The following is a 25,211-nucleotide window of genomic DNA, read 5'->3' on the forward strand; positions in this document are numbered from 1 at the left end:
AATATTTCAGGTTGTGGTCGAGGATTTGGTCTTGGTCTATTTCTCATTCATATAATTACACTCAGTGACACTACAGATGGTTTAAACTTTAAACTGGTGTTATTCATCCATTCTCTAGATCATCAACTTGTCTGATGAGCAGTGAATTTCTTCAACTAAATATTGGGAAGAACAAGCCTTTGCATTCCGTTCCTGCCACAGACTCTACTCTTTCCCCTGTTCATCCATCTTCCTGGAAGCTCTTGCTGAACCAGATAGCTAGAAACTTTGGTACCGGACTGGATAGATCCATGGCTCCCTATTCCAAGTCCATAGCTCCCTGAAAGTGGCTGCACAAGTTGATCAGGTGGCAAAGGCAGCATATGGCAGGCTTGCCTTTGTTAGTCAAGGCACTGAGTACAAGAATCAGGAAGTTGCGTTGCAGCTTTACAAAATCCTGGTTAGGCTGCATCAGGAGTATTGTATTCAATTCTGGTTGCCCCTTTAATAAGGAGGATGTGGAGGCTTTGGAGAGGGTATGGAAGAGGTTTACCAGGGCATGTTTTATAAGGAGAGGTTGGACAAACTGGAGAGGCAGAGGGGAGACAAGCTGGAAGTTTATAAAAGATTATGAGAAGCATAGAGTAGATACCTGGTATTTTTTTTTCCAGGGTCAAACTGTCTAACACTAGAGACTTGCATTGAGAGGGGGTAAGTTCAAAGGAGGTGTGCGGGGCAATTTTGTTTTATACACAAACACACACACACACACACACACAGAGGTGGATGCTGGAAGCTGGAAGCTGGAATGTGCTCCCAGGGTAATGGAGGAGGCAAAGAATGACCATGCAGACCACTTGCAGGCAGAAAGGATTAGTTTAATTAGGCACCATTAGCTCAATTAGTTCAGCACATCATGGGCCAAAGGGCCTGTTTGTTGTATGACACCAAGCTGAACTTCCAGAACATACCCCTGACCTGCTGCTCAAACCCATATCTGCACCTTGGTCACTTCTGAACTTGTTCATTCCAAATCCCAGCCATCTTCTGTCCCCCATAAACCCGTGCTCGTCCAACCCTCTGCTGCCTGTACGTGATCGTCCCACTCAGCCACGCTCGCTGAATGACAGTGGCCCCAGTTAAGGAACAGCTCAGTTCTGATCCTTGTTTGGAAACCCCTCCATGTCCTTGCCCTCTATTTCAGCAACTCCTCTTGGCCCTACAATTGTAAGGTCTCTGCTCATCTCCATTTTTGGCCTCTGGTACCCCTAAGACTTTAATTACTTCACTATTTATGGTCTCATCTGCCAAACACCTACGCTGTCACGTTCCTCCCTCAAACCTCTCAAGCACATTTCTTCCCCCTCACAGCTGCCCCTTTCTAACGCTGCCCTTCCTCACCTGATCTGCTGCTGAAGTCCTTGTGCCTTTGTCATCTGCGGACATGCTTCAGTGCTCTTGGTCTCTAGTGTCCACCCTCCATAGATTCTACTAATTGCACACACTCTAACTCAAAGTTTCTTATTTACATCAATTGTACATTTGTTCTGAAAGCATAGCGATGATGGAGTCACCATCTCTGTCCCAGTAATTCACCGAGAACCCTCTGTGCTACCACATGAATTGGCTCTGGAGGAAAGGGTCACTCACAGTGATGCCTGTGATCACTGCCCAGGCAACTTCGCTCTGATAGATCAGCACTGCCCAGTGACTGGCTGATGAAGTGGCCTCCTTACTCTGACAGGGATCAATTCTTGGACAGTCCTGGACAATTTCGCTCCTCTGCAAACCGATTCCCATCAGCACACCAGTAAGTTCAGATGCGGATGACGTAGGAGTCGCTGTGTGTGACGTATCGGACCCAGCGATGAGGCAACGGAGGCTGCAGGGCAGTAATGCGCAGGAATCGGACCTGCAGCCCTGAGCAGGTGGTCATGGGTAGCTCAAACTGCATGCAGACAGGACCGAGCTCCAGCAGCGACGAGGCACTCAGTCCAGGGACCTCCAGCTACACAAGAGGAACACAAACGTGGTTACTGTCTGCCATGAATCCCCCACAACACCGACACCAGGAGAATGGGGGCAGTCTGTCCAAGTTCAGCTCAGCGAAGGTTCTGACAGCAGCATCCTCCCTTCCCCAGGCCGAGTTTTTTCGGCTTAATCTGAGGAGCTTTGAGCCATTACGGCATGGCACACCTCCTCCTGTCCCTGCCCACCCACACCAGCCCTCTCACCTTGAACAGTGCCGTGAACTGTGAACCTCCAGGAAAGGCGGGGATCTGCCAGCGCACAGACCTGGTGTCAGCCACCAGCTCAGCAGACTGATCGGGGCTGCTCAGCTCCTGGGAGAGGCTGAAACACAGGCCAGAGTTAGGAACAGTTCGCAGTCGGTCACTGCAGCACACCGCAAGGTCCGACCCCGTCATAGGCTGAAGTGCATTGATCCAAACCCGCCCCCGACCACAGCACATTACAGGACCAGACCATAGAACCGTAAATCCCAATAACCTGACGATCTACATCCAGGACTTTTGACAGAGGTGACTACAGCGATAATGGATACTCTGGCATCATCTTTCTAAATCCTAGAGGTTCCGAAACGGTTCCTGCAGATCAGACAGTAGCAAACGTCTGAAGAAGAGAGAAAGCGGAACTATCAACCCGTTAGCCGGACACAGGCAGTGGAGAAAATGCTGGAATCTATAACAAAAGGATGTGATCTCAGCACAAATAGCCGTATGATTGGACAGAGTCAACACGACGTATGAAAGAGAAACCGTATCCCAAAAATCTATTGGCATTCTTTGAGGGTATAGCAGATGGAGGGGGAGCCAGTGGACGTGATGTATCTGGATTTTCAGGTGTTTGATATAGTCCTCGTGTAGAAGGTCAGTGAATGAGGTGGAATTGGGGTCTATGGATTGAGAATTGGTTAACAGGTAGGATATTAAGAGCAGGAATAAACAGACCCTCTCTGGTTAACAGGATGAACAGTGGGTACCACAGGGATCGGTGCCTGGGTCCCAACAATTCACAACCGATGATTTGACTGCGAGGACCAAATGTAACGAGTTTACTGGTGACGTAAAACCAAGTGGGAATGTGTGCGGAGAGGCTTCAGCGGGACACGGATAAGTGATTGGGCACGGTGTGCTTATCCCCGTCTGTGGAACTAACAGAAATGCTGAGCCTTGTTCTAAATGGTGAAAGGCCCAGCGTCAATCTGCACCGGTCACTGAAACCGTCCTGCAGCAGAAGGCGGTAACGGGTTTATTGCGAGAGGACGCGGGTGAAGTTAAAGATATTTCACTACAGCTGTGTCGGGCCCTGGTGAGACACAGCTGGAGCACGGTGCACATTTTTGCTCTCCTGAAGGATGAACTTGCTTCAGATGGAGTGTGGTGAAGGTAGGGGCCGGCGGGGAGGGGAGGAAGTTAAAGGGAACGCGAGGGATAGGTTTTCCACACGGAGGGTGGTGGTTCTCTGGAGGAGGCGACGGGAGAAGCAGATACAATTACAACGTTTACAAAGTACTCGGATCAGAACGGCGCAGAGGGATGTGGCCCTAATGCAGGTAAATGGGATTCTCGTGGTCGGCACGGACGAGGTGGGTCGCAGGGGGCAGTTTCTGTGCTGCCCCATTCTATAATTCTAACAAGGAGTGGGCGAGGCTTCTGTTCTCGGGGACTCAGGTTACACGAATGACAAACCGTCGTAAGGGAGGTGAGAGGGCAGATGCGGGGATGTGTTCCCCACTGGCTCAGTCTCCAGGGACAGGCCATTTATGGTGCAAATGGAGAGAAACTTCTTCACCCAGAGGGTGGTGAATCTTCTGTCCAATGCAGACGGCTCTGGAGACTTGGACACCAAATGTATTCAGAACAGATCGATGGACGTCGAGAAATTACAGGAAGGGAGCAGGAAAATGGTGAGAAATTACACACACACACACGTTACAGGACCTGACCCCCCCCCCACCACACACACACACACTACAGGACCTGACCCCACCCACCCCCCACCCCCACCACCCCCACATTACAGGACCTCACACCCCCCCCCCGCCCAACCACACACACACACTACAGGATGCCTCGTTCTGCCCCTCCCCAGCATCACCCCCCCACCGCTGACCGGCAGTGCACAGTTGCTACAGATGACCCACATCTGTGGCCGTACAGCAGTGCCGGCTCCCTCACAACCGCCGAGGGAGTATCTGCTGATTTATTGCTCTGCCTGTCCTGACTGGGACATAAACGCACCGCTGCCTGGGAGGGGAGTGTAATCCCGCGAGCTGCGATCTGAAGCTCTCACCTTGCCGTCCCCTTGGGCACCGGCAGATGCACCGTGATGTTCAGGGCCTGACTACAACGGAAGAACAGGACAATTAGTGACAGCAGGTTAACAGTACAAATGGCAACCTGTCCCACAAGTCACCTCGGAGTGGACTGAGGTCGTGTGGGGTCAGAGGGCACAGTGAATGTGGACCAAACGTGTAACGTCAGTGACGAGGGGAGCGGAGAAGGGTGGGAGGTGTCGGGTAACGCGTATCAGTTGGGGTACAGTGACAGAGGTGGGGGAAGGAGGGGGCGGAGGGAAGGAGGGGTCAGGGGTAGAGGAAGGGACGGGAGGGGCTGTGGGAACCTTACAGATGACCCGCCCCCCAGCAGAAACACACATCTTCCACTCACCTCTTTGGGGGTAGATCGGAGCGGAGCTTCAGGAACACCATCAGTCGCCTGGGGAGGGGAGAGAGCAGACGTGAGTGAGGTGAGGGGACCAGAAACTCTCACCGAACCCCAGGGACCAAGTGTTCCCACACTGAGCCCACCAGCCTGTCGGGGTGGAGGGTGAGGGGACCAGAAACTCTCACCTAGCCCCAGGGATCAACTGTTTTTTGTTTACAAATGTTTATTCACTGAAAGCACTACAAAAGGACATCCAGTGTCAAAACCACAACATCTAATACAGAAAGAAAAAATCTACACAGACAGATTCTAACTACAGCAAATAACGCTAACGACCACAATACTTCAGATGAGAATCTCATTCACACTGTCCACGACACGCGCAATCCCGAGGGACCCATGGATTGCGGGAGTCGACCAGGGCACCCGCTGATACTACGTGCTCCCCTGGAGGGAGAGGTGGCCACACCAGCCTGTCCCCGCACAGACCCACCTACATCAGGTCCATCAGTAACTGGTAAATCGGTTTATTATCCTCACAGGTACCGAGGTACAGTGGAAAACTTTGTTTTGTTTGCCATCCGTACAGATCATTTCCTCACATCAGTGCATTGAGGTTGTACAAGGGAAAACGACAACAGAATGCAGAATAAAGGGTTATAGCAACAGAGAAAGTGCAGTGTAGGCAGACAATAAGGCCAAAACAAGATGGATTGTGAGGTCAAGAGTCTTGTAACAGCGGGGTAGAAGCTGTCCTTGAGCATGGTGCTATAAGGCTTTTGTAGACTGCGAGCTAGTGTTGATGAATTAAGAGCAAGACTGATCGATCAAAGGGAACTGGGGGACGGCTGTGTGCTCTGTCTCACTGAAACGTGGCTCACACCTGCTTCACCTGACTGGCCATACAACCTGAGGGCTTCTGAGTTCACAGTGTCCTCGGGCAAAGCAAGGGGTCTGCTTCCTTATCAACACCACGTGGTGCTCGGATGTGACGGTCCTGGTGAGCTCCTGCTCACCCAGCCTGGAACATCTAACGGTGAAGGGCTGTCCATGCTACCTGCCACGGGAGTTCACTTCAGCTATCCTGACGGTAGTCTACAGCCCACCCCAGACAGACGTGAAGCCTGCACTCAATGAGCTATACTCCGTGGTTAACAACCTTGAGACAGGATACACTGAGGCCCTCCATCACAGCTGGGAACTTCAATGAGGCCAGCCACCAGCACCTCTCCTGTCCCACCAGGGTCCCAAACACCCCTGCCAATTGCTACACAACCAAAGATGCCGACCGAGCCACCCTCCACCCACATTTTGGTAAATCAGACCACCAGGCCGTGCTCTTTCTCCCTGCATACAAACAGCAAGGATCCGGTACAGAGAGTCAGACAGGGCTGGGTTAAGAGCAAGTTTCCAGGAGTGAACATCACCAATAGCCAGTCCTGGTCCTACAGCCAAGGAAGCCCATCAGCGCCTCTACTTCCCCAGGAGGCTAAGGAAATTCAGCATGTCCCCGTTGACCCTCAGCGATTTTTACCGATGCACCATAGAAAGCATCCTATCCGGATGTATCACGGCTTGGTACAGCAACTGCTCTGCCCAGGACCACAAGAAACCGCAGAGAGTTGTGGACACAGCCCAGCACATCACGGAAACCAGCCTCCCCTCCGCGGACTCTGTCTACACCTCCCGCTGCCTCGGGAAAGCAGCCGCCATAAGCACGGACCCCTCCCACCCCGGACATTCTCTCATCTCCTCCCTCCCATCGGTCACTGGATCGGTAGGGGGGGCACCGACAGGGAATTGGGATGGAATCCCGTTCCTTACCTGCTGTTCAGGTCCCTGTCCACAGTGGGAAACAGTCGGAACGGGAGGGAGGTGGGAAGGTCGTCCGACAGCTGATACTGCATCAGGGTCATCTACAGGGGACGGACACACAGGGTCAGTGGGGGGGAGTCACAATGTTTGTCTTCCCCCGGGTGGGGTGGGGGTGGTGTCACAGTGTTACCTTCCCCCAGGGACAGGGTGTGACACTGTTTACATTCCTACTGGGGTGGGAGCGGGTGTCACACTGATTACCCTCCCCCGGGGTGGGAGTGTGTGTCACACTGATTAACCCCACCCCACCCAGAGATGGGAGGGTGTCACGTTATTTACATTCACCCACGATGGGCGGGTGTCACACTGATTACCTCCCCCCACCCCCCCCCAGAGTGGGCGGGTGTCACACTGATTACCGTCCCCCATGATGGGCAGGTGTCACACTGATTACCTCCCCCCTCCTGGGGTGGGCGGGTGTCACACTGATTACCTCCCCCCTCCTGGGGTGGGCGGGTGTCACACTGATTACCTCCCCCCTCCTGGGGTGGGCGGGTGTCACACTGATTACCTCCCCCTGGGGTGGAACAACTCTCAGGATCCGGTTGGTCTCGAACTCCTCAAGTTTAACCGACTGATGAAAGCTGCACTCGTCGACCTTGACCGCGGTGCCATACCCTGAAACAACACGGGCGCCAGTGAGAAATGGCAGCATCCTCATCCCCAAGCCCCACAGGTTCCCCATTACTGGGGCAGAGCAACCACGCCAAACACTGGTCCCTTCCCCGTGTGTCCTGCAGAAACAGCTGGTCATTCGCAACCAATGGAACAGTGAGCTTTACTACAAAGGGGGTGGAACAAAGTTGGGAAGTGTTGCCTTGATTGTACAGGTCGACACCTGGAGAACGACAAACAGTTGTGGTTAACGGAAGGATATATCTGCATTGGAGGCATGAATTAAAAGGAGATAAAACTGGAAACAGGTCAGGCAGCATCTGTGGGCAAAGAAACAGTGAACGTTTCAGGCCCAGGACACTTCATCCGAACTGGGAAAGAGAAAACGGGTTAGTTCTCAGTGGCAGAGAAGGTGCAGGGCAGAGAAACTCTCTCTGATGGGGTGAGACCAGATGAGTAAATGCAGCTGTTTGGATCAGATTGAGCCTCTACATGTAACATGCTGCTGGTGGTGGGGCTGTGGGACATGCCTAGTGGGGCCAGATTGTACAAACAGGAGGAGGAATACTGAACCACACGCCGACAGGGAGAGATGCGCAGTCTCCAGATTCAACGAATCACCCCTTGGCGATAGCTGCCGGCCCCAATACGACTCCACCGCCAGCCACACATCCCCTTTCCTCCCCGCTCAGTATTTCGAAAGGACCACTCCTTTCACAACTGCCCGGTCCCCTCTCCCGCCGCCACTCCCTGTCGTGCGGCACTTCCCCACAGAAGGTGCGACCCCTTCCCCTTCCCCTCCCACCATCCAGGGACCATTTTGATCAATGCAATAAAATGTTCTTTCTGGTAAAAACTGTGTATAATTTATGTTTTTCTTGTGAATGTTGTGTATCTAACACTCTGTGCCTGTGATGCTGCTGTAAGCAAGTTTTTCATTGCACCTGTGCACACATGGCCTTGTGTATCTGACAACGACCCTGACGGTCCCCCCAAGTGAAGCAGTGATCCACTTGCACTTCTAGCAGTGCAGTGTGCCGCGTTCGGTGTTCGACAGTCGTCTCCTCCACACTGGAGAAACCAAACGCAGATCGGGCGATCGCTTTGTGGAGCACCTTGTTCAGTCCGCAGGGGTGACCCTCAGCTTCCCGTTGCCTCTCACTTCCCCCTCCCACCCCGACCCATCAGTCCGTGACCTCCCGTACCGTCACAGTGAGGTCCAAGTCTGACGTACACCTCCCCACCTGCACCGTAACAGTGAGAACCAGGGTCGATGTGCAACACCTTTCAGGACTCGGTATCAGGACTTCTCTATCAGAACTGGAGATTTCTGGTCGTTGAAGCTTTGACTCAAGTCTTCCTTTGGTCTCACCCCATCAGAGATATTCCCTTCGTTCTACCCATCCCTTCCCAACCTTCTAATACTGACTTTTCTCCTTCCCAGTTCTGAAGAAGGTTGTGGACCAAATGTTAACTGTTCTTCCCTCCACAGACTCTGAGTGTTTCCAACACTTCCTGTTTTTAATTCAGATCTTCAGCATCTGCAGTTTTTGATTTGCTTTGAAGGCAGTTCAGGTCAGGGCCAGGAGGCGGGCTCCTGGAACAAAGGAAAGGCCTTTAAAGCAGAGATGTTTGAGGAGGTCTGAAGGATGGATACTGACAGGAGGTTTTCCCTCTTGGGGGAATCTAGAACAAGGGGGCATGGCATCAGAATGGACGGGAGTACAAGGGGAGGGGGCGTTTGATCGGGTGAGTGGGAGGGAGGAGTGCCGGAGACTTGGTGGGGGGGGGGGGGGGGGGGGTGCATTGGAACTGAATCACTGAAGTAATCCAAGGCTGCGGTAGGTTTGGGAGAGTCCAGGGATTTGGGAAGGGGGAAGGGGGCGGGGAGTGAAGCTTCGACTGTGGACAGCACAGGGCCCGGGGTCACCATCGACTCACACTGATCTCCTGGCGTTCTTAATGCTATTCCAAACCGCGCGTGTTCCCATAAATCCCACTCATTGCCGCCCCTCCACCCTCAGGCGTCTGGTTTCCCCTCGGATCCCTGCTCATTCAGCGCCCAGTTCTGAGTACCTGCCCCCTCACAAATCCGACTGCAGCCCTGTATTCCCAGAATCCCAAACCTCTCACCTCGGATCTCGGCCTTCCCAACACTGAATTCTTCATTTAACCCAATCCTGATCTCTGAAACGTGAAACAGAGCCGTCAGATTCTGTTTTATTCATGCGTTGGGGACGTGGAATTCCACCATCCACGTCCAGCTGCTCCAGAGCTGGGGTGCTGGATGGGATGGCGGGGGGGGGGGTGGTGTAGGTGTGACAGGGAGGCACTCTGACACCCTGAGGTAAAATACCAGCTCCAGAAGGGTTCCTTAAATCAGGATGTAGAAGAACATTATACTGGCCAGGTGACTGACCTTTCGGTGGGAGACAGAGAGGGAACAGTGACCACAACTCCTTCAGTTTTAAGGTAAGTACGGACCTTGCGGGACAGTATTAAATTGGAGCAGGGCAGATTAGGCAGGAACTAGGGAGAGTTAAGTGGGAACAGCTGCTTCTGGGCAAGTCCACATTTGACAACGTGGAGGGTGTTTAAAGACCAACTGCACATACAGGACAGGGATGTTCCAGTGAGAAGGACAAGGACGGCAGGGGAAGGGAACCCTGGATTACGAGAGGGGTGGTGAATTTAGTCAAGGAGAAAAAGCATACGCAAGGTTTAGGAAGCTAACCTCCAGTGGAGCTTTGAGAATTATGAAGAAGCTGGAAAAGAACTCAAGAGCGGAATTAGGAGACCCGGAGGGGTCATGAAAAGTTCTTGGTAAGTGGGACTAACAACAATGCAAAGGCATCAGGAGCAAGAGGATAACTGAGGTGAAGGTGGGACCACTCAAGGATAAAGAAGGGAACATGAGAGAGACAGAGGATGTGGGCGACGTCCTAAATGAGTACTTTGCATCGGTATTTACCAAGGAGACGGACATGGAGGAGGGCAAGACCAGTGTGGAGTGCGTTATCTCAAAATGCCCTATATATTAGCAAAGGAGGTAGTGTTGGGTCTCTGGAAGAACGCTGAGGTGGATGTCCCCAGGGCCTGATGCCCCAGGTTATTAAGAAAGGCAACAGATTGAATTGCTGGGGCTTTGACCTCTCTAGCTACAGGCGAGGTCCCAGAGGACTGGCGAGTAGCTAATGTCGTTCTGTTGCTTAAGAACGGAAATAGGGATAATCCTGGTAACAATAGACTGGCGAGTCTCAGGGAAGCTATTGGAGAGACTTCTTAGGGACAGGATTTATGAGCATTTGGAAAACCATGGCCTAATTAGGGACAGTCAGCATGGCTTTGTGCAAGGCAGGTCTTACTAACTTGATTGAGTTTTGCAAGGAGGTGACAAAAGCTGATGTATGAGGGTAACGCTGTGAATGTCGTCAGCTTGGATTTTAGTAAGGTGTCAGACAAGGTCCCAAATGGTAGTCTCTTCCAGAAGATTAAGATACACGGGATTCACAGTGGCTTGGCCATTTCTGGCTGGAAGTCCCTGCCCAGTGATGTTCCACAGTGACCTCTGCTGCTTGTCGTGTATATAAGTGACCTGGATGAAAACGTAGATGGGTGGATTAGTAAATCTGCAGATGATACGAAGATTGGTGGCGTTGTGGATAGTGTAGGAAATTGCCAAAGGATACAGTGGGATATAGATCGGTTGCAGATATGGGCAGAGAAATAGCAGATGGAGTTTAATCCGGCCAAGTGTGAGGTGTTGCACTTCGGGAGATCAAATGTACAGGGAGACTACATAGTTCATGGCAGGACCCTTAACAGTGTTGATGTACAGAGGGATCTTGGGGTCCAAGTCCATAGCTCCCTGAAAGTGGCTACACAGGTTGATAGTATGTGGTGAAGATGGTAAGAAGGACAGACAGGTGGAAAGTCAGGATAATCTGCTGAACAATAGAAGTACAACAAAATCAATAGCAGATACCGGACTAAACCTACTATATTTAAATGCACGTAGCATTAGGAATAAGGTAGATGACCTAGTGGCACAACTACAGGTTAATAAATACGACACTGTGGCAATCACCGAGTCATGGCTTTACGATGGATGTGATTGGGAACTGAATGTCCAGGGGTACACAGTGTATAGGAAGGATAGGCGGGTAGGCAGAGGGGGAGGTGTGGCCATGATGGTTAGTAGTGATATAAAATCAATAGAAAGGAAGGACATTGGGTCAGAGGAGGTGGAATCCTTGTGAGTGGAGCTAAGAAATAGCAAGGGTAAAAGGACAATGGTAGCAGTCATATATAGGCCCCCTAACAGCAGTCAGGAAGTGGACGATAAGTTGCAGTTTGAGATAGAAAAAGCGTGCCAGAGTGACAATGTGAAGATAATTATGGGGGATTTTAACATGAAGGTGGACTGGGAAACCCAGCAAGGCGGTAGAACTCAGGAGAGTGAGTTTGTGGAATGTCTAAGGGACGTTTTTCTGGAGCAACTTGTTGAAGAGCCCATCAGGGGATCGGCTGTTTTGGATTGGGTGCTGTGTAATGAACCGGAGGTGATTAGGGAGCTAAAGGTAAAGGAACCACTGGGAACCAGTGATCACAATATGATTGAGTTCAGTTTCAAGTTTGAGAAGGAGAAGCTGATAACTGGTGTATCGATATTTCAGTACAACAAAGGAAATTACAATGGTATGAGAGAAGAGTTGGCCCAAATTGATTGGAAGAGTAAGCTAGCTGGAGGGACAGCGGAGGAGAAATGGAAGGAATTTCTACAGGAAATAAGAAAAATGCAGGATAGATATATTCCAAGAAAAAAGGTTTTGAATGGAAAAAAGGCACAAATGTGGATAACGAGAGAGGTTAAGGCTAAAATAAAAGCAAAAGGGGCGGCGTACAAAGAAGCAAAAATTAGTGGGAAAACAGAAGACTGGGAAACTTTTAAAGACCTGCAGAGAGAAACTAAGAAGGTCATTAGGAAAGAAAAGATGAATTATGAAAGGAAGTTGGCGGATAACATTCGAAAGGATACTAAGAGTTTTTTTAAATACATAAGGAGTAAAAGAGAGACATGGGTTGATATAGGACCAATTGATAACAGTGCAGGAGATATTATAATGGACGATAGAGAGATGGCAGAGGAATTGAATGAATATTTTGCATCGGTCTTCACCGTGGAGGACATCAGCAATGTGCCGGTTAGTCAGGAGTCTCACGAAATGGAACTGAGTTCAGTTAAGATTACTAGGGAGAAGGTGCTAGGAAAACTAAATGGACTAAAGACTGATAAGTCTCCTGGACCGGATGAGGTGCATCCCCAGGTTCTGAAGGAGGTGGCTTTAGAGATAGCGGAGGCATTGGTGATAATTTTCCAGTAATCGATAGATTCCGGCATGGTTCCGGAGGACTGGAGGGTCACAAATGTAGTTCCGTTGTATAAGAAAGGTGGGAGGCAGCATAAAGGAAATTACAGACCTATTAGTCTGACGTCAGTGGTGGGAAAATTATTGGAATCTGTCCTCAAGGATGGGGTTACGGAATACCTAGAGGCGCAAGGCAAGATAGGTCCTAGCCAACATGGTTTTGTGAAGGGAAGATCCTGCCTGACCAACCTATTGGAGTTTTTTGAAGAAATCACAGGTAGGGTGGATAAGGGAGAGGCGGTAGATGTTGTGTATTTAGACTTTCAAAAGGCCTTCGACAAGGTGCCTCACAAGAAACTGATTAATAAGATGAGGGGTCATGGAGTTACGGGTAGGATAACAGAATGGGTGGAGCATTGGCTGGTTGGCAGGAAGCAAAGGGTGGGAATAAAAGGATCTCGTTCTGGTTGGTTACCGGTTACTAGTGGTGTGCCGCAGGGGTCGGTGTTGGGGCCGCTCCTTTTTACCTTGTACATTAACGATTTGGATAATGGAATAAATGGTTTTGTGGCTAAGTTTGCGGATGACACCAAGATAGGTGGAGGAGTAGGGAGTATTGAGGAGACAGGAAGGTTGCAGAGGGACCTAGACAGTTTAGGAAAATGGGCAAGGAAATGGCAGATGAGATTCAATGTTGAGAAATGTGCAGTTGTACACTTTGGAAGCAGAAATAAGCAGGCAGATTATTATCTATAAGGAGAGAAAATTCAAAGTACGGAAGTACAAAGGGACTTGGGGGTACTCATGCAGGATACCTTAAAGGTTAACCACCAGGTCGGATCAGTGGTAGAGAAAGCGAATGCTATTTTGGCATTCATTTCGAGAGGTATAGTGTATAAAAGTAAGGAAGTGTTGATGAGGCTCTACGGGGCACTAGTGAGGCCTCATTTGGAATATTGTGCGCAGTTTTGGGCCGCACATCTTAGGAAGGATGTGCTGACGTTGGAGAGGGTTCAGAGGAGATTTATGAGGATGATTCCAGGAATGAAAGGGCTTACGTATGAGGAGCGTTTGTCCGCTCTTGGACTGTACTCACTGGAGTACAGAAAAATGAGAGGGGACCTCATAGCGACATTTAAAATGTTGATAGGAAAGGACAGAGTAGATGTGGCTAGGCTGTTTGCCTTGGTGGGTGAGTCCAGGACCAGAGGGCACAATCTTAGAATCAGAGGGTACAGTTTCAAAACAGAGATGAGGAGAAATTTCTTTAACCAGAGGGTGGTGAATTTGTGGAACTCCTTGCCACATACAGCAGTGGAGGCCAGATCAGTGGGGGCGTTCAAGGAGGAGATAGATAGATATCTAAATAGTCAGGATATCAAGGGATATGGGGATAAGGCCGGAAATTGGGATTAGAATATGTTTTTTTTTCTCCCCCATTCCTCATTTCTTTTTTCCCTTTTCCTTGGAGCAGACTCGATGGGCCGAATGGCCTGCTTCTGCTCCCTTGTATTGTGATCTTGTGATTGTGATAGGGCGGTAAAGAAGGCATTTGGCATGCTTGTCTTCATTAGTCAAGGGACTGAGTTCAAGAGTCAGGAAATCATGTTGCAGCTTTATAAAACTCTGGTTAGGCCACATCTGGTGTATTGTATTCAGTTCTGGTCGCCCCTTTACAGGAACGAGGTGGAGGCTTTGCAGAGGGTGCAGAAGAGGTTCACCAGGATGCTGCCTGGATTAGAGGGCAGGTGCTACATGGAGAGGTTGGACAAATTTGGGTTGCTTTCTCTGGAGCAGCAGAAGCGGAGGGGAGACCTGACAGTTTATAAAATTATGAGAAGCACAGATAGACAGCGGAACTGTCTAATACTAGAGAGTAAGTATTTAAGGTGGGGGGGGGGAGAGTTCAAAGGTACATGGGGCAAGATTCTTTTCACACAGAGAGCGGTGGGTGTGTGGAATGTGCTGCCTGGGGTGGCGGTGTAGGCAGATATGATCGAGGGGTTTGAGATGCACGTGGATATGCAGAGAATGCGGGGAGACGGACCATACACAAGCAGATGGGGTCAGGTGTTATTAGGTTAGTTAGTTCGGCAGGACATCATGGACTGAAGGCCCTGTCCCTAAGCTGTTCCACACTAGACGTAACGACTACCATGCGTCCCTGGCGCAAGTGGTGGGCCACGAAGGGCAACACATGAGGATCACAGGGAATGGTCAGACTGTGGGGGGAGCCGACAAGGCTTCAGCTGGGGGGTGGCGGTGGTGGGGAGATGGGCCAGGACAAACAGCCAGGAGGACAACCCGGACAGAAGGCTGGGGACCACACACGGGGAGGGGAAGCCATACGAAGAGATGGAAGATGAGGGAAGAGCGGCTGGAAGGGGAGCAGGGGGCAGGGAAGGGCCACGAGAACAGGTAGGGGACAGGACTGAGCACAGTGAACAGTGTCCACGTCCTGCACGGTGTGTGCCGAGGGACAGCATCACCCCTCCTTAACACCCGAGTAGTGGAACCTCCAAAGCTGCACTCACCCGTACTGCTGGGTAGGAAGCACTTCAGGCGCACCACTCCCTGTACGTCTGCTTTCAGGAGGCTCCCCTGCAAAACAGGGACACAGAAACACCCGTGGGAGAGGCCGTTCGCTCCTGCTCCAGCACTCAGCCCCGGCAGGGTCACCACACTGCCCCACACCACAGAATGACACTAATCAAAGCCCACTGATCGTACAGTGACTGCACCTCCGTCCTCGTGGGCAGAGAACGCACAGCATGCCGGGTGAACAAATACTGTCAGGGTGAGGGGAGGGGGGGACAGGAGGGGGAGGGGAGGGGAGGGGGAGAGGGTTGGGATGGGAGGGGGAGATGAAGGGGTGGGATGGGAGGGGAGAACAGAACAGAGGCGGGGGGAGGGGATGTGGACAGCAGACAGACAGACACCACCTGCACCGTCCCAGCACCTTGCTCCGACCAGCACAGCTACACTTACATTGGCTCCGATCACCACCGTCAGACGCTCGACGACGTCGACGAAGATTTCGGTTTTCGATCCCTGAGGTGGAAACAGAAGCGCTCAGTGTACGAGGTTCAGTGGCAGCTTCCAGCTCTCCGGGGCAGTGGGGCAAGGAGTGGACAGAAAGGGTGTAACGTCCACCCCCGCCCCACGGCCCTGAACTCAGGGACTGAGCCCAGTCCCAGCCACTGGAACTCCTACCCCAGTGACCATCCTCCCCATGAAAGATGTAAATGATCACCAGTGCACTGGGACCCAGTGCCCTCTGAAACCTGGGTCACAGCGACAGTGAGTGATCACAGAACAGGCACCCGGCAACAGTAGCCTAGTGATGGGCAGTACCCCTGGAATATACGCTCTGTGGAGTTGGGCCCTGTATCCCAGTGACTGCCAGCGGAGGTGGATCCTGTATCCCAGTGACTGCCAGCGGAGGTGGATCCTGTATCCCAGTGACTGCCGGCGGAGGTGGATCCTGTATCCCAGTGACTGCCGGTGGAGGTGGACCCCACGTCCCAGTGACTGCCGGTGGAGGTGGGCTCTGTATCCCAGTGACTGACAGCGGAGGTGGGCTCTGTATCCCAGTGACTGCCAGCGGAGGTGGATCCTGTATCCCAGTGACTGCCAGCGGAGGTGGATCCTGTATCCCAGTGACTGCCAGCGGAGGTGGATCCTGTATCCCAGTGACTGCCAGCGGAGGTGGGCTCTGTATCCCAGTGACTGCCAGCGGGAGGTGGGCTCTGTATCCCAGTGACTGCCAGCGGGAGGTGGGCTCTGTATCCCAGTGACTGCCAGCGGGAGGTGGGCTCTGTATCCCAGTGACTGCCAGCGGGAGGTGGGCTCTGTATCCCAGTGACTGCCAGCGGGAGGTGGGCTCTGTATCCCAGTGACTGCCAGCGGGAGGTGGGCTCTGTATCCCAGTGACTGCCAGCGGGAGGTGGGCTCTGTATCCCAGTGACTGCCAGCGGGAGGTGGGCTCTGTATCCCAGTGACTGCCAGCGGAGATGGGCTCTGTATCCCAGAGAGAATTAACTCCCATACCTCTGCCCCACTCACCTGTTCACTCCGCATGGCCAGGACGGGTCGACTGGCGGCACTGCTGGGCGCCACCTTACTCTGCTGTGTGTCTGCTCCAAACTGCAAGACAACAAGGGTTAGAAAATACCCAAACCAACAGCCCAACGTCCCACACCGACCCCCCCCCGCCCCCCACACACACACACACACACACACACACACACACACACACACACACATACACAGCCGACAGCCCAGACACCCCTCCCCGGCACCCACACCTCACTGATGCATCCAATCCCTTCCACTCTTCCCCACACCCTGCACCTTTCAGTCCACCACCCCCAACGTTCCTCAGCACAGGTCTGCTCCCGACACACTCACAGAGCCACAAGCCCTTGCACATCCCAAACCCCAACGTCCTCCCACCCATGTACTTTCTCCTTTTCACCGTCACCCCAGAGCCTTTCCTCAAACTCCCTCCGAGGGCTGAGAGAGCAAACAGTTAGGAGGAGGAGGAGGAGGGAAAGGATCACAGGGAAAGCGGGAGCAGATACTCACCAGACCAATGTTACTGAGCTCAAAGAGATTGAAGGGTTTGGAGACAACCGGCTGAGTCTGGATGAAGTTCTTCAGGACGTCGGTCGATGTGCTCTGGATGTACCCATAATCCTGTGCAGCAAAACAGGCTCAATGTAGCCTCAAGGTCAGTCAGCACAACACCCTGCACTGTGATACCTTCCCACTGGACACTCTGCTCCGAGCGCCTCACACACCACCTTTCATTGTTTCCCAAGTCATGCACCATTTCTGCTCTGTAAACAGTTACCTACCCTGCCACTCGGCAGTCTCCTGCATTCCCACTGCTCCGCGCTCTCCCCACAGCCCTGTGTCAGTCCCCAAACTGAACCCACTGCCCCGCTCTCTCCCCACGGCCCTGTATCGATCCCCAAACTGAACCCACTGCCTCACTCTCTCCCCACGGCCCTGTATCGATCCCCAAACTGAACCCACTGCCTCACTCTCTCCCCACGGCCCTGTATCGATCCCCAAACTGAACCCACTGCCTCACTCTCTCCCCACGGCCCTGTATCGATCCCCAAACTGAACCCACTGCCTCACTCTCTCCCCACGGCCCTGTATCGATCCCCAAACTTAACCCACTGCCCCGCTCTCTGCTCATGGCCCTGTATCGATCCCCAAACTTAACCTACTGCCCCGCTCTCTGCTCACGGCCCTGTATCGATCCCCAAACTGAACCCACTGCCCCGCTCTCTGCTCATGGCCCTGTATCGATCCCCAAACTGAACCCACTGCCCCGCTCTCTCCTCACGGCCCTGTATCGATCCCCAAACTGAACCCACTGCCCCGCTCTCTCCCCACAGCCCTGTATCGATCCCCAAACTGAACCTACTGCCTCACTCTCTCCCCACGGCCCTGTGTCAGTCCCCAAACTGAACCCACTGCCTCACTCTCTCCCCACAGCCCTGTATCAATCCCCAAACTGAACCCACTGCCCCGCTCTCTGCTCACGGCCCTGTGTCAGTCCCCAAACTGAACCCACAGCCCCGCTCTCTGCTCACGGCCCTGTGTCAGTCCCCAAACTGAACCCACAGCCCTGCTCTCTGCTCATGGCCCTGTATCGATCCCCAAACTCAACCCACAGCCCCGTTCTCTGGTCACGGCCCTGTATCGATCCTAAACTAATCCCACAGCCCCGCTCTCTCCCCACGGCCCTAAAATAATTCAAATAAATGGTTAGGAGGGCTGATGTTATGCCGTACTCCAAGAGTCTGTGGAATACTGGATGAACAAACAGAGTAAAAGAGGAAGCATTGAGGGGTGCAGAATCTGTGAAAGTGGTTGAATCACCAGGCCCAATTGAAATGTATCCCAGACTGACAAATGAAGTGAGTCAGGAACTTGTGGAGCCCCTGACGTTTTTCCCATCATCCCTGCACATGGCACTGAGGCCAGAAGGTGAGGACGGCCGATGTTTAAACAAAGTAAAGTTAATGGCAGAGGTAATGTTATTGCAGGACAGTTAATTTAAATCTGGCATCGGGAGAATTACCAGAATTAATTCTGAGGGAAAAAAAGATGCAAGTTAATCAAAGGAAGACGGCACGGATTTGGAATTGGAATAGTATTGTCACTTGTATCAAGGTACAGTGGGAAAACTTGTTTTGCACACCGTTCACACAGACGTCTTGCATACTGTTCATTACACAGTGCACTCAAGTAGTAAAAGGTAAAACAATGCAGAATTCAGAGTACAGCTACAGAAAAAGTGCAGTGCAGGTAGACGATAAGATGCAAGGTCATAACGAGCGAGATTGTAGGTCATGAGTCCATCTTATTGTATTAGGGAACCATTCAATAGTCTTATAACAGCAGAGTAGAAGCTGTCCGTGAGCCTGGTGGTACGTGTTTTTCAGGCTTTTGTATGTTCTGCCAAATGGGAGAGGGGAGAAGAGAGAATGTCCGGCTGGGTGGGGTCTTTGATTTACCAAGGCAGTGAGAAGTGTAAACAGAGTCCATGGAGGGAAGGCTGGTTTCCGTGATGTGCTGAGCTGCATCCACATCTCTCTTTAAGTGGATGTTCGTTTAACATCATCAGTAAACATTTCAGCAAAACTTCTGATAAAGCCTGGAATGGCAGCCTACCTAAAACCAACAATGTCTCCAATGGAGAGCAGCAAACTGAATCTGAGATCAGCTCAGTGATCGCCTGTGGCTCAGGGCCTCATCCCTTGTTTTGTTTGGCAAAAGAGTAACCAGGGGTTGGTCAGAAACCACTGAGGAAAGTGCGTGAAGCCGAGTGAAGTCATTGAGGAATACTTCTCATCATTTTGGAAACTCATCCAGTGAGTCTTTTGAGGCTTATATTGGGGAGATCCTGAAAAAGCAGTGGAGAACAAAAAAGGGACACGAAACAGAATTTGTTGACGGGGTCAAAAACCAAGATCCATAAACTTAAAAGGTTTGGGTGGTAGAATTAGCAGAGGGGTTGGGACAAACTTTCACACAGAGAGCTCCCTGGATCTCTCACTGAGAGGCGGTAGAGTTAGAGACTCCTGCCACCATTACAGTGTAGGTGAACGTGTACTTGAAGAGCAGGGCCGTGGACCCAGTGGTGAAGGTAGAATCAGCTCTTGCTCGACCGGTGGGGGTGCAATGAGCCAATCCGCCACACTGTCACCTTCCCTCAATCCCAGTGCTCCACTCCCTTCCTGTGACCCTGCATTAATCCCAAACTAATCCCACTGCTCTGCTCCCTTCCCAGGGTATGGGAGAAAGACTGTGTGTGGGGAGACGGATGGTGGGGTTGCCGGTGACCAGCGGGGGGGCTGGAATCGGGGAGGGGTCGGGCTGAGGTCAGGTGGGGTAGTGCGAGTTGGAGGCAGTGGGTGTGAGCTCAGGTGTGGGGTGGGGGGTGACCCTCTCCCTCAGTAACTCACCAACATTTCGTCCAGGAGCTCGTAGACCAGGGCAAAGTTTAACCGCAGGGTTTTCTCACTCAGAGTTCCGCAGTGGTCCTTGATGAGACCGACCAACCTAAGGACACAAACCCCAGTCAGCACAACACACCCGTCAACACAGACCAGGGTCAGGCCACCCTCGTGAGAGACTGAAGCCCGTGCTGGGCTGCAGTGCACGGAGGGTTCCCCAAGCCCACCCGTTGGGGGTACAAGACAGACCACTCTTCTGTGCTGCCGTGACAGCAAAGTCGAGTTCATCCAATTCCTCCGGGCAAGGTCAGAGTGCAGCCTGTCCCCCCCAGACCCCTGCGCTGGGTCAGGGGGACGCACAGCACTGACCCAATAGCTGGGAGGGAGTCAAGACTTGAGCTGCACTACTTCAGAAACCACATTTAGCCCCTGGTCACTTCTGCATCCCACCACCCCCCCCCCCACCACCGTTAGGTCCCTCCTCACCCCACTGGAACAGAGCACCAAGAGTACCTGCTGAGGAACTGGATGATGGTGAATGGAGAGGGGTTGGAACGGGTGGTTACCACAAAGTAGAGGGTGTTCTGTCGCAGGTGGATGTACTGCAGGCCCCGGTGATGCTGCAGAAAGAAAGAGGAAGATTAGCACAGCCTGATAACTGGTGCAAATCGTCACTGCTCTTTCGCATTTATATAGATGATTCTCAAGCTACGGTTGCTGGCAAGCCCACCATTTATGGCATCGTGGTCTGGGACGGCAATTCGAACATTCAGGAATGCAAGAAGCTGCAGAGAGTAGTGGATTCTGCTCAATCCATCACGGGCACATCCCTCCCCACCATCGGGAATATCTACGGGAGGTGCTGCCTCAAGAAGGCAACGTCCGTCATCAAAGCTCCCCACCATCCGGGCCGTGCCATCTCCTCACAGCTCCCATCGGGCAGGAGGTACAGAAGCCTGAAGTCCCCACACCACCAGGTTCAGGAACAGCAACTTCCCTTCAACCATTCGGTTCTTGAACCAACCGGCACAACCCCAATCACTACCTCAGTTTAACAACCCTATGACCACTTTGCACTGCAATGGACTTCATTCTTTTTTGTCCTAATTGTGTTTTGTTGTAGAAACATGTATGATTTATGTTTATCCTGTGAATGCTACGTATCTGATGCTCTGTGCCTGTGATGCTGCTGCAGGTAAGTTCCCCATTGCACCTGTGCACATGTGGACGTGCACGGGACAATAAACTTGACCTTGACTTCAAAGGCAAACGGAGCCCTGCTTCGTCCTGCTGTAATCTACCTGGTGAGAACACTGTCATCCTGCAGGTTGGTTATGAACAGCAGATCCCAATCCAGTGACAAAGGGAACGGTCCAACAATCTGCCGGAAGAACTTGACCGGTCGAGCAGCATCTGTGGGGTGAGAGGAACTGTCGATGTTTTGGGTCAAGGCCCTGCATCAGGACCACGGAATGGTGTGACGGTGAACGGCCTGACGAGGAACTCGCTGCTTGTGTTGTTCCTCTGTGTCTGCTGACCTTGTGCTTTGAGATGGTGCAGGGACAGGTTTGGGAAGTGCAGTTGAAGCACGCAGTGAGTTACTGGAGTGCGTTCTATAAATGAGAGCACACTGTAGCCACAGTGCACCGTGTGGACGGTGTGAATGTTTACGGTTAATCAGGAGGGATGCCGGGACCTGGATCTGGCTCAGCTTCCTCAGTAAGGTTGCAGCCTCATTAGTCCAGGCAAGCAGAGAGCCACATGGTCATTCTATCAAACTGGTGCCCTGTGCCTGTGGAGAGTAGTTGGAGATTCTGGATAAGCGATGCCAGAGCATTTGTGTGCTCAATCCACTTACATTTCTCAAAAGATGATTAACATTTAATACATCACATTCGATCTGTCAGATCCACGGCAGTCCTCAACACAGCCATCCCATGTCCCATTCCCCCTTCCTTATTTCCCTGTAACCCTCCCACACACCGTCTCTCACATGACCCCCAAATTCCCCCTTTTGCTTAAGGGGTATGAAGGGTCCAGTTTAACCCAGCAGCAGGTCCTTGGGAAGTGGCAGAAAGCCCAAGCACCCAGAGGACACCGATGTAGCCACTGACGGCGTGTACAGCCTCTGCACTGACAGGCCCTCAGGATTCATTCCGAATCTCCGCAGCCAAAGCACTAATTGCTGCCCCTCCGTGCTGGTCTCTGGTCAGCGGTGACCTTGCCAGGAGATTGGTTATGGCAAAGACTGGAGGTGATCTTTGTCCAGCAGTTATCCACCGCTTGACCACCTCTCATTACAGCTGGGTGCAGACGAGGTGTCGTCAGCAGAACCAAACGTTCCACAACCAATGGCAAATATTCTCATTTCCAGGCTCAGGATAGACAAACGCCCGTGTTTATGCACAAGGAGCAATAATGGTGGTGGGGTGGGGGGGTGGGGTCAGTGGGGAGTGGGTGGTCAGTGGGTGAGAGTGGTTGGTGATGTGGGGGAAGATCAGTGACTGGCGGGGGGGGGGTAAGGTAGCTGAGAGGAGTCAGTGGGGGGGGTCAGTAGGAGGAGGGCAGTCAATGGGGGTGGATGGGGGAGGGAGGGCAGTCAGGCAGTGGGTGGGGTCAGTGGTAGAGGAATCATTGGGGGGGGGGCCAGTGGAGAGTGGGTAGAGAAACAAAGGGCTGCAGATGCTGGAATCTACGTGAAAAACACGACGATGCTGGAGGGACTCAGCAGGCCAGGCAGCGTCCGTGGAGAAAAGCAGGTGGTCAACGTCCAGGTCAGGACCCTTCTTCAGGACTGAAGATAGGAAAAGGGGAAGCCCAGTGTATAGGAGGGAAAAGCACAGCAGTGATAGGTGGACAAAAGAGGGGAGGTGGGGTGGGCACAGGGTGGTGATAGGTAGATGCAGGTAAGAGATGGTGATGGGCAGGTGTGGGGGAGGAGGGGAGAGAAGATCCACCGGGGGACGGGTCAAAGGGAAGAAGAGAGAGAGGAAAAAGAGAGACGAGGGCGGTCAGTGGGGGTGGGGCGGGGAGAGACGAGGGCGGTCAGTGGGGGTGGGGGCGGGGAGAGACGAGGGCGGTCAGTGGGGGTGGGGGCGGGGAGAGACGAGGGCGGTCAGTGGGGGTGGGGGCGGGGAGAGACGAGGGCGGTCAGTGGGGGTGGGGGCGGGGAGAGACGAGGGCGGTCAGTGGGGGTGGGGGCGGGGAGAGACGAGGGCGGTCAGTGGGGGTGGGGGCGGGGAGCAGGAGAGACGAGGGCAGCCGGCAGGGGGAGCAGATCATGTATGAGGGGTTGAGACCACGTTTCCCAACAGAGGGTGAAGCCGGAACTTGCTCGGTTTCCGGGCAGTTACTGTATAACTCAGGCTTCTCACCATGACCACAGGGGCCTGGTCCCTGGGTAGAGCCGTCACCTTCTGGTAGAATACATCGATGACGTCCTTCTGTTCCTCACCGCGCACTGAGCGGCTCCGTGTCAGGGAAAAGTCATCGTGAACATGGACGCACCAAATGGGGAATGGCAGCCCCACTCAGTGTTCACACAGGTAGCGTTACACACACGACACCCCCCCACTCGCCATCCACCCCCACCGGGAGCAGTGTACACACACACACCCCCCTCCCCGGGCCTGGTGTGTATACACACACAACACACACACCCCCCTCCCCGGGCCCAGTGTATATACACACACACCTGCCATTCTGTTACCCACCCCCAGGTCCCCCGCCCCCTAGTTCCCTGTCCCCACCCCCGGGATATGATCCCCACACCCCCCCTGGAAACAGTCCCCACCCCCGGGATACGGTCCCCGGGATATGATCCCCACACCCCGCTGTCCCTACACCCCCAGGACACGGTCCCCGGTTCCCCCACACCCCCGGGATACGGTCCCCACCCCCGGGATACGGTCCCAGGTCCCCCCACACCCCCGGGATACGGTCCCCGGTTCCCCCACACCCCCGGGATAGACCCCACCCCCGGGATATGATCCCCACACCCCCGGGATACGGTCCCCGGTCCCCCCCCCCGACACCCCCCGGGATACGGTCCTTGTAGATGAGCTGGTCTCCGCGGGACGACAGGACGAACACCTGGGACATCATGGCAGCCGCTCCCGCTCCGGGTCCCGTCCGGCCGCCGCTCGATGCTGATTGGGTGAAAGTGACGCCCATCGGCGAGCGTCACCGGAGCAACGGGTGGGCGGGGCCTCGTCTGAACGGGTCCAATCGGGTGTGGTCCTGGTCCGGGGACTCCTCCCCCGCAGACGCTGCTCGGTCCGGGGGGGGGGACGTCCATTACGGGTGGTGCTGGTTACCGGGGGTGGTGCTGGTTATCTCAGGGTTAGTGCTGGTTACCAGGGGTAGTGCTGGTTATATCACAGTTAGAGCTGGTTAATGGGGATAGGGCTGGTTATATCACGGTTAGTGCTGGTTACTGGGGGTAGTGCTGGTTATCTCAGGTTTAGTGCTGATTAACGGGGATAGTGCTAGTTATCTCACGGTTAGAGCTGGTTAATGGGGATAGTGCTGGTTATATCACAGTTAGAGCTGGTTAACAGGGATAGTGTGGTTGACGGGTATAGTGCTGGTTATCTCACAGTTAGTACTGGTTAATCCACACCGCACCCCAGAGTTAATGCTGGTTAACTCAAGGTTAATACTGGTTACCCCAGGGTTAGTTTGGTTAACTCACACTGCAGGGTTAATGCTGGTTAAAAGCCAAGACCAGAGAGTATGGATACAGTTCAGTTTCAGATTAGCAACCTGTGAGCAGTGGGGTGCCCCTGGGATCAGTACCACCGGGATCAACCTGTCTACATGTGGTCCTCATGAACTTGAGAACATCTACCACCAGGCTCACCACAGCTTCTGTCTTGCTGCTATAAGACTCTCATACACGAAAGATGAACTCTTGATCTCTCGATCTACCTCATCGTGGACCTTGCCCTTTATTTGTCTACCTGCACTTTCTCTGTAACTGGAACACTACATTCTGCATTCTGTTTTCCCTTTTGTACTACCTCGGTGTATTATACAAGGAATGATCTGTCTGAATGGCACACAAGCAAAAGTTTTCCACTGCATCTCGGTTCACCTGATAATAAACCAATTACCAACCTTTTAACTGACAGAATAGCAGCTCTGCAGAAGGCTTCTGGAGTTCCTTTCGACTCCTGTGGCCACCTGATTACCGTGCAAGGCTAATT

At 52.8% G+C, this 25,211-nt stretch overlaps 1 protein-coding gene across 1 annotated transcript; it reads right to left on the bottom strand.

The window, feature by feature from the left end:
* Positions 1–837: 837 nt before the first annotated feature.
* Positions 838–24,676, bottom strand: ap4m1 (adaptor related protein complex 4 subunit mu 1). The gene is made up of 15 exons (XM_052044845.1): positions 24,051–24,676; positions 23,379–23,464; positions 20,518–20,624; positions 20,014–20,110; positions 17,114–17,224; positions 16,592–16,672; positions 15,515–15,577; positions 15,061–15,127; positions 9,291–9,344; positions 7,054–7,160; positions 6,492–6,583; positions 4,671–4,718; positions 4,294–4,344; positions 2,214–2,331; positions 838–1,987 (listed from the first exon to the last, which is right to left on the bottom strand). The coding sequence occupies exons 1-15, from the start codon at positions 24,175–24,177 to the stop codon at positions 1,796–1,798; spliced, it is 1,401 nt and encodes a 466-aa protein (XP_051900805.1). The 5' UTR covers positions 24,178–24,676; the 3' UTR covers positions 838–1,795.
* Positions 24,677–25,211: the final 535 nt, after the last annotated feature.

This window comes from Pristis pectinata, chromosome 37 (assembly GCF_009764475.1).
Source record: "Pristis pectinata isolate sPriPec2 chromosome 37, sPriPec2.1.pri, whole genome shotgun sequence".
Classification (NCBI taxonomy): Eukaryota; Metazoa; Chordata; class Chondrichthyes; order Rhinopristiformes; family Pristidae; genus Pristis; species Pristis pectinata.

Coding starts and splice junctions, on each gene's coding strand:
- ap4m1 (XM_052044845.1), bottom strand. CDS start 24,177: ATGGGCGTCACTTTCACCCAATCAGCATCGAGCGGCGGCCGGACGGGA. Junction 16,673..17,113: donor AGCTCAGTAACATTGGTCTG/GTGAGTATCTGC, acceptor GTTGTCTTGCAG/TTTGGAGCAGACACACAGCA. Junction 9,345..15,060: donor CTTCCTACCCAGCAGTACGG/GTGAGTGCAGCT, acceptor TTCACGTTTCAG/AGATCAGGATTGGGTTAAAT.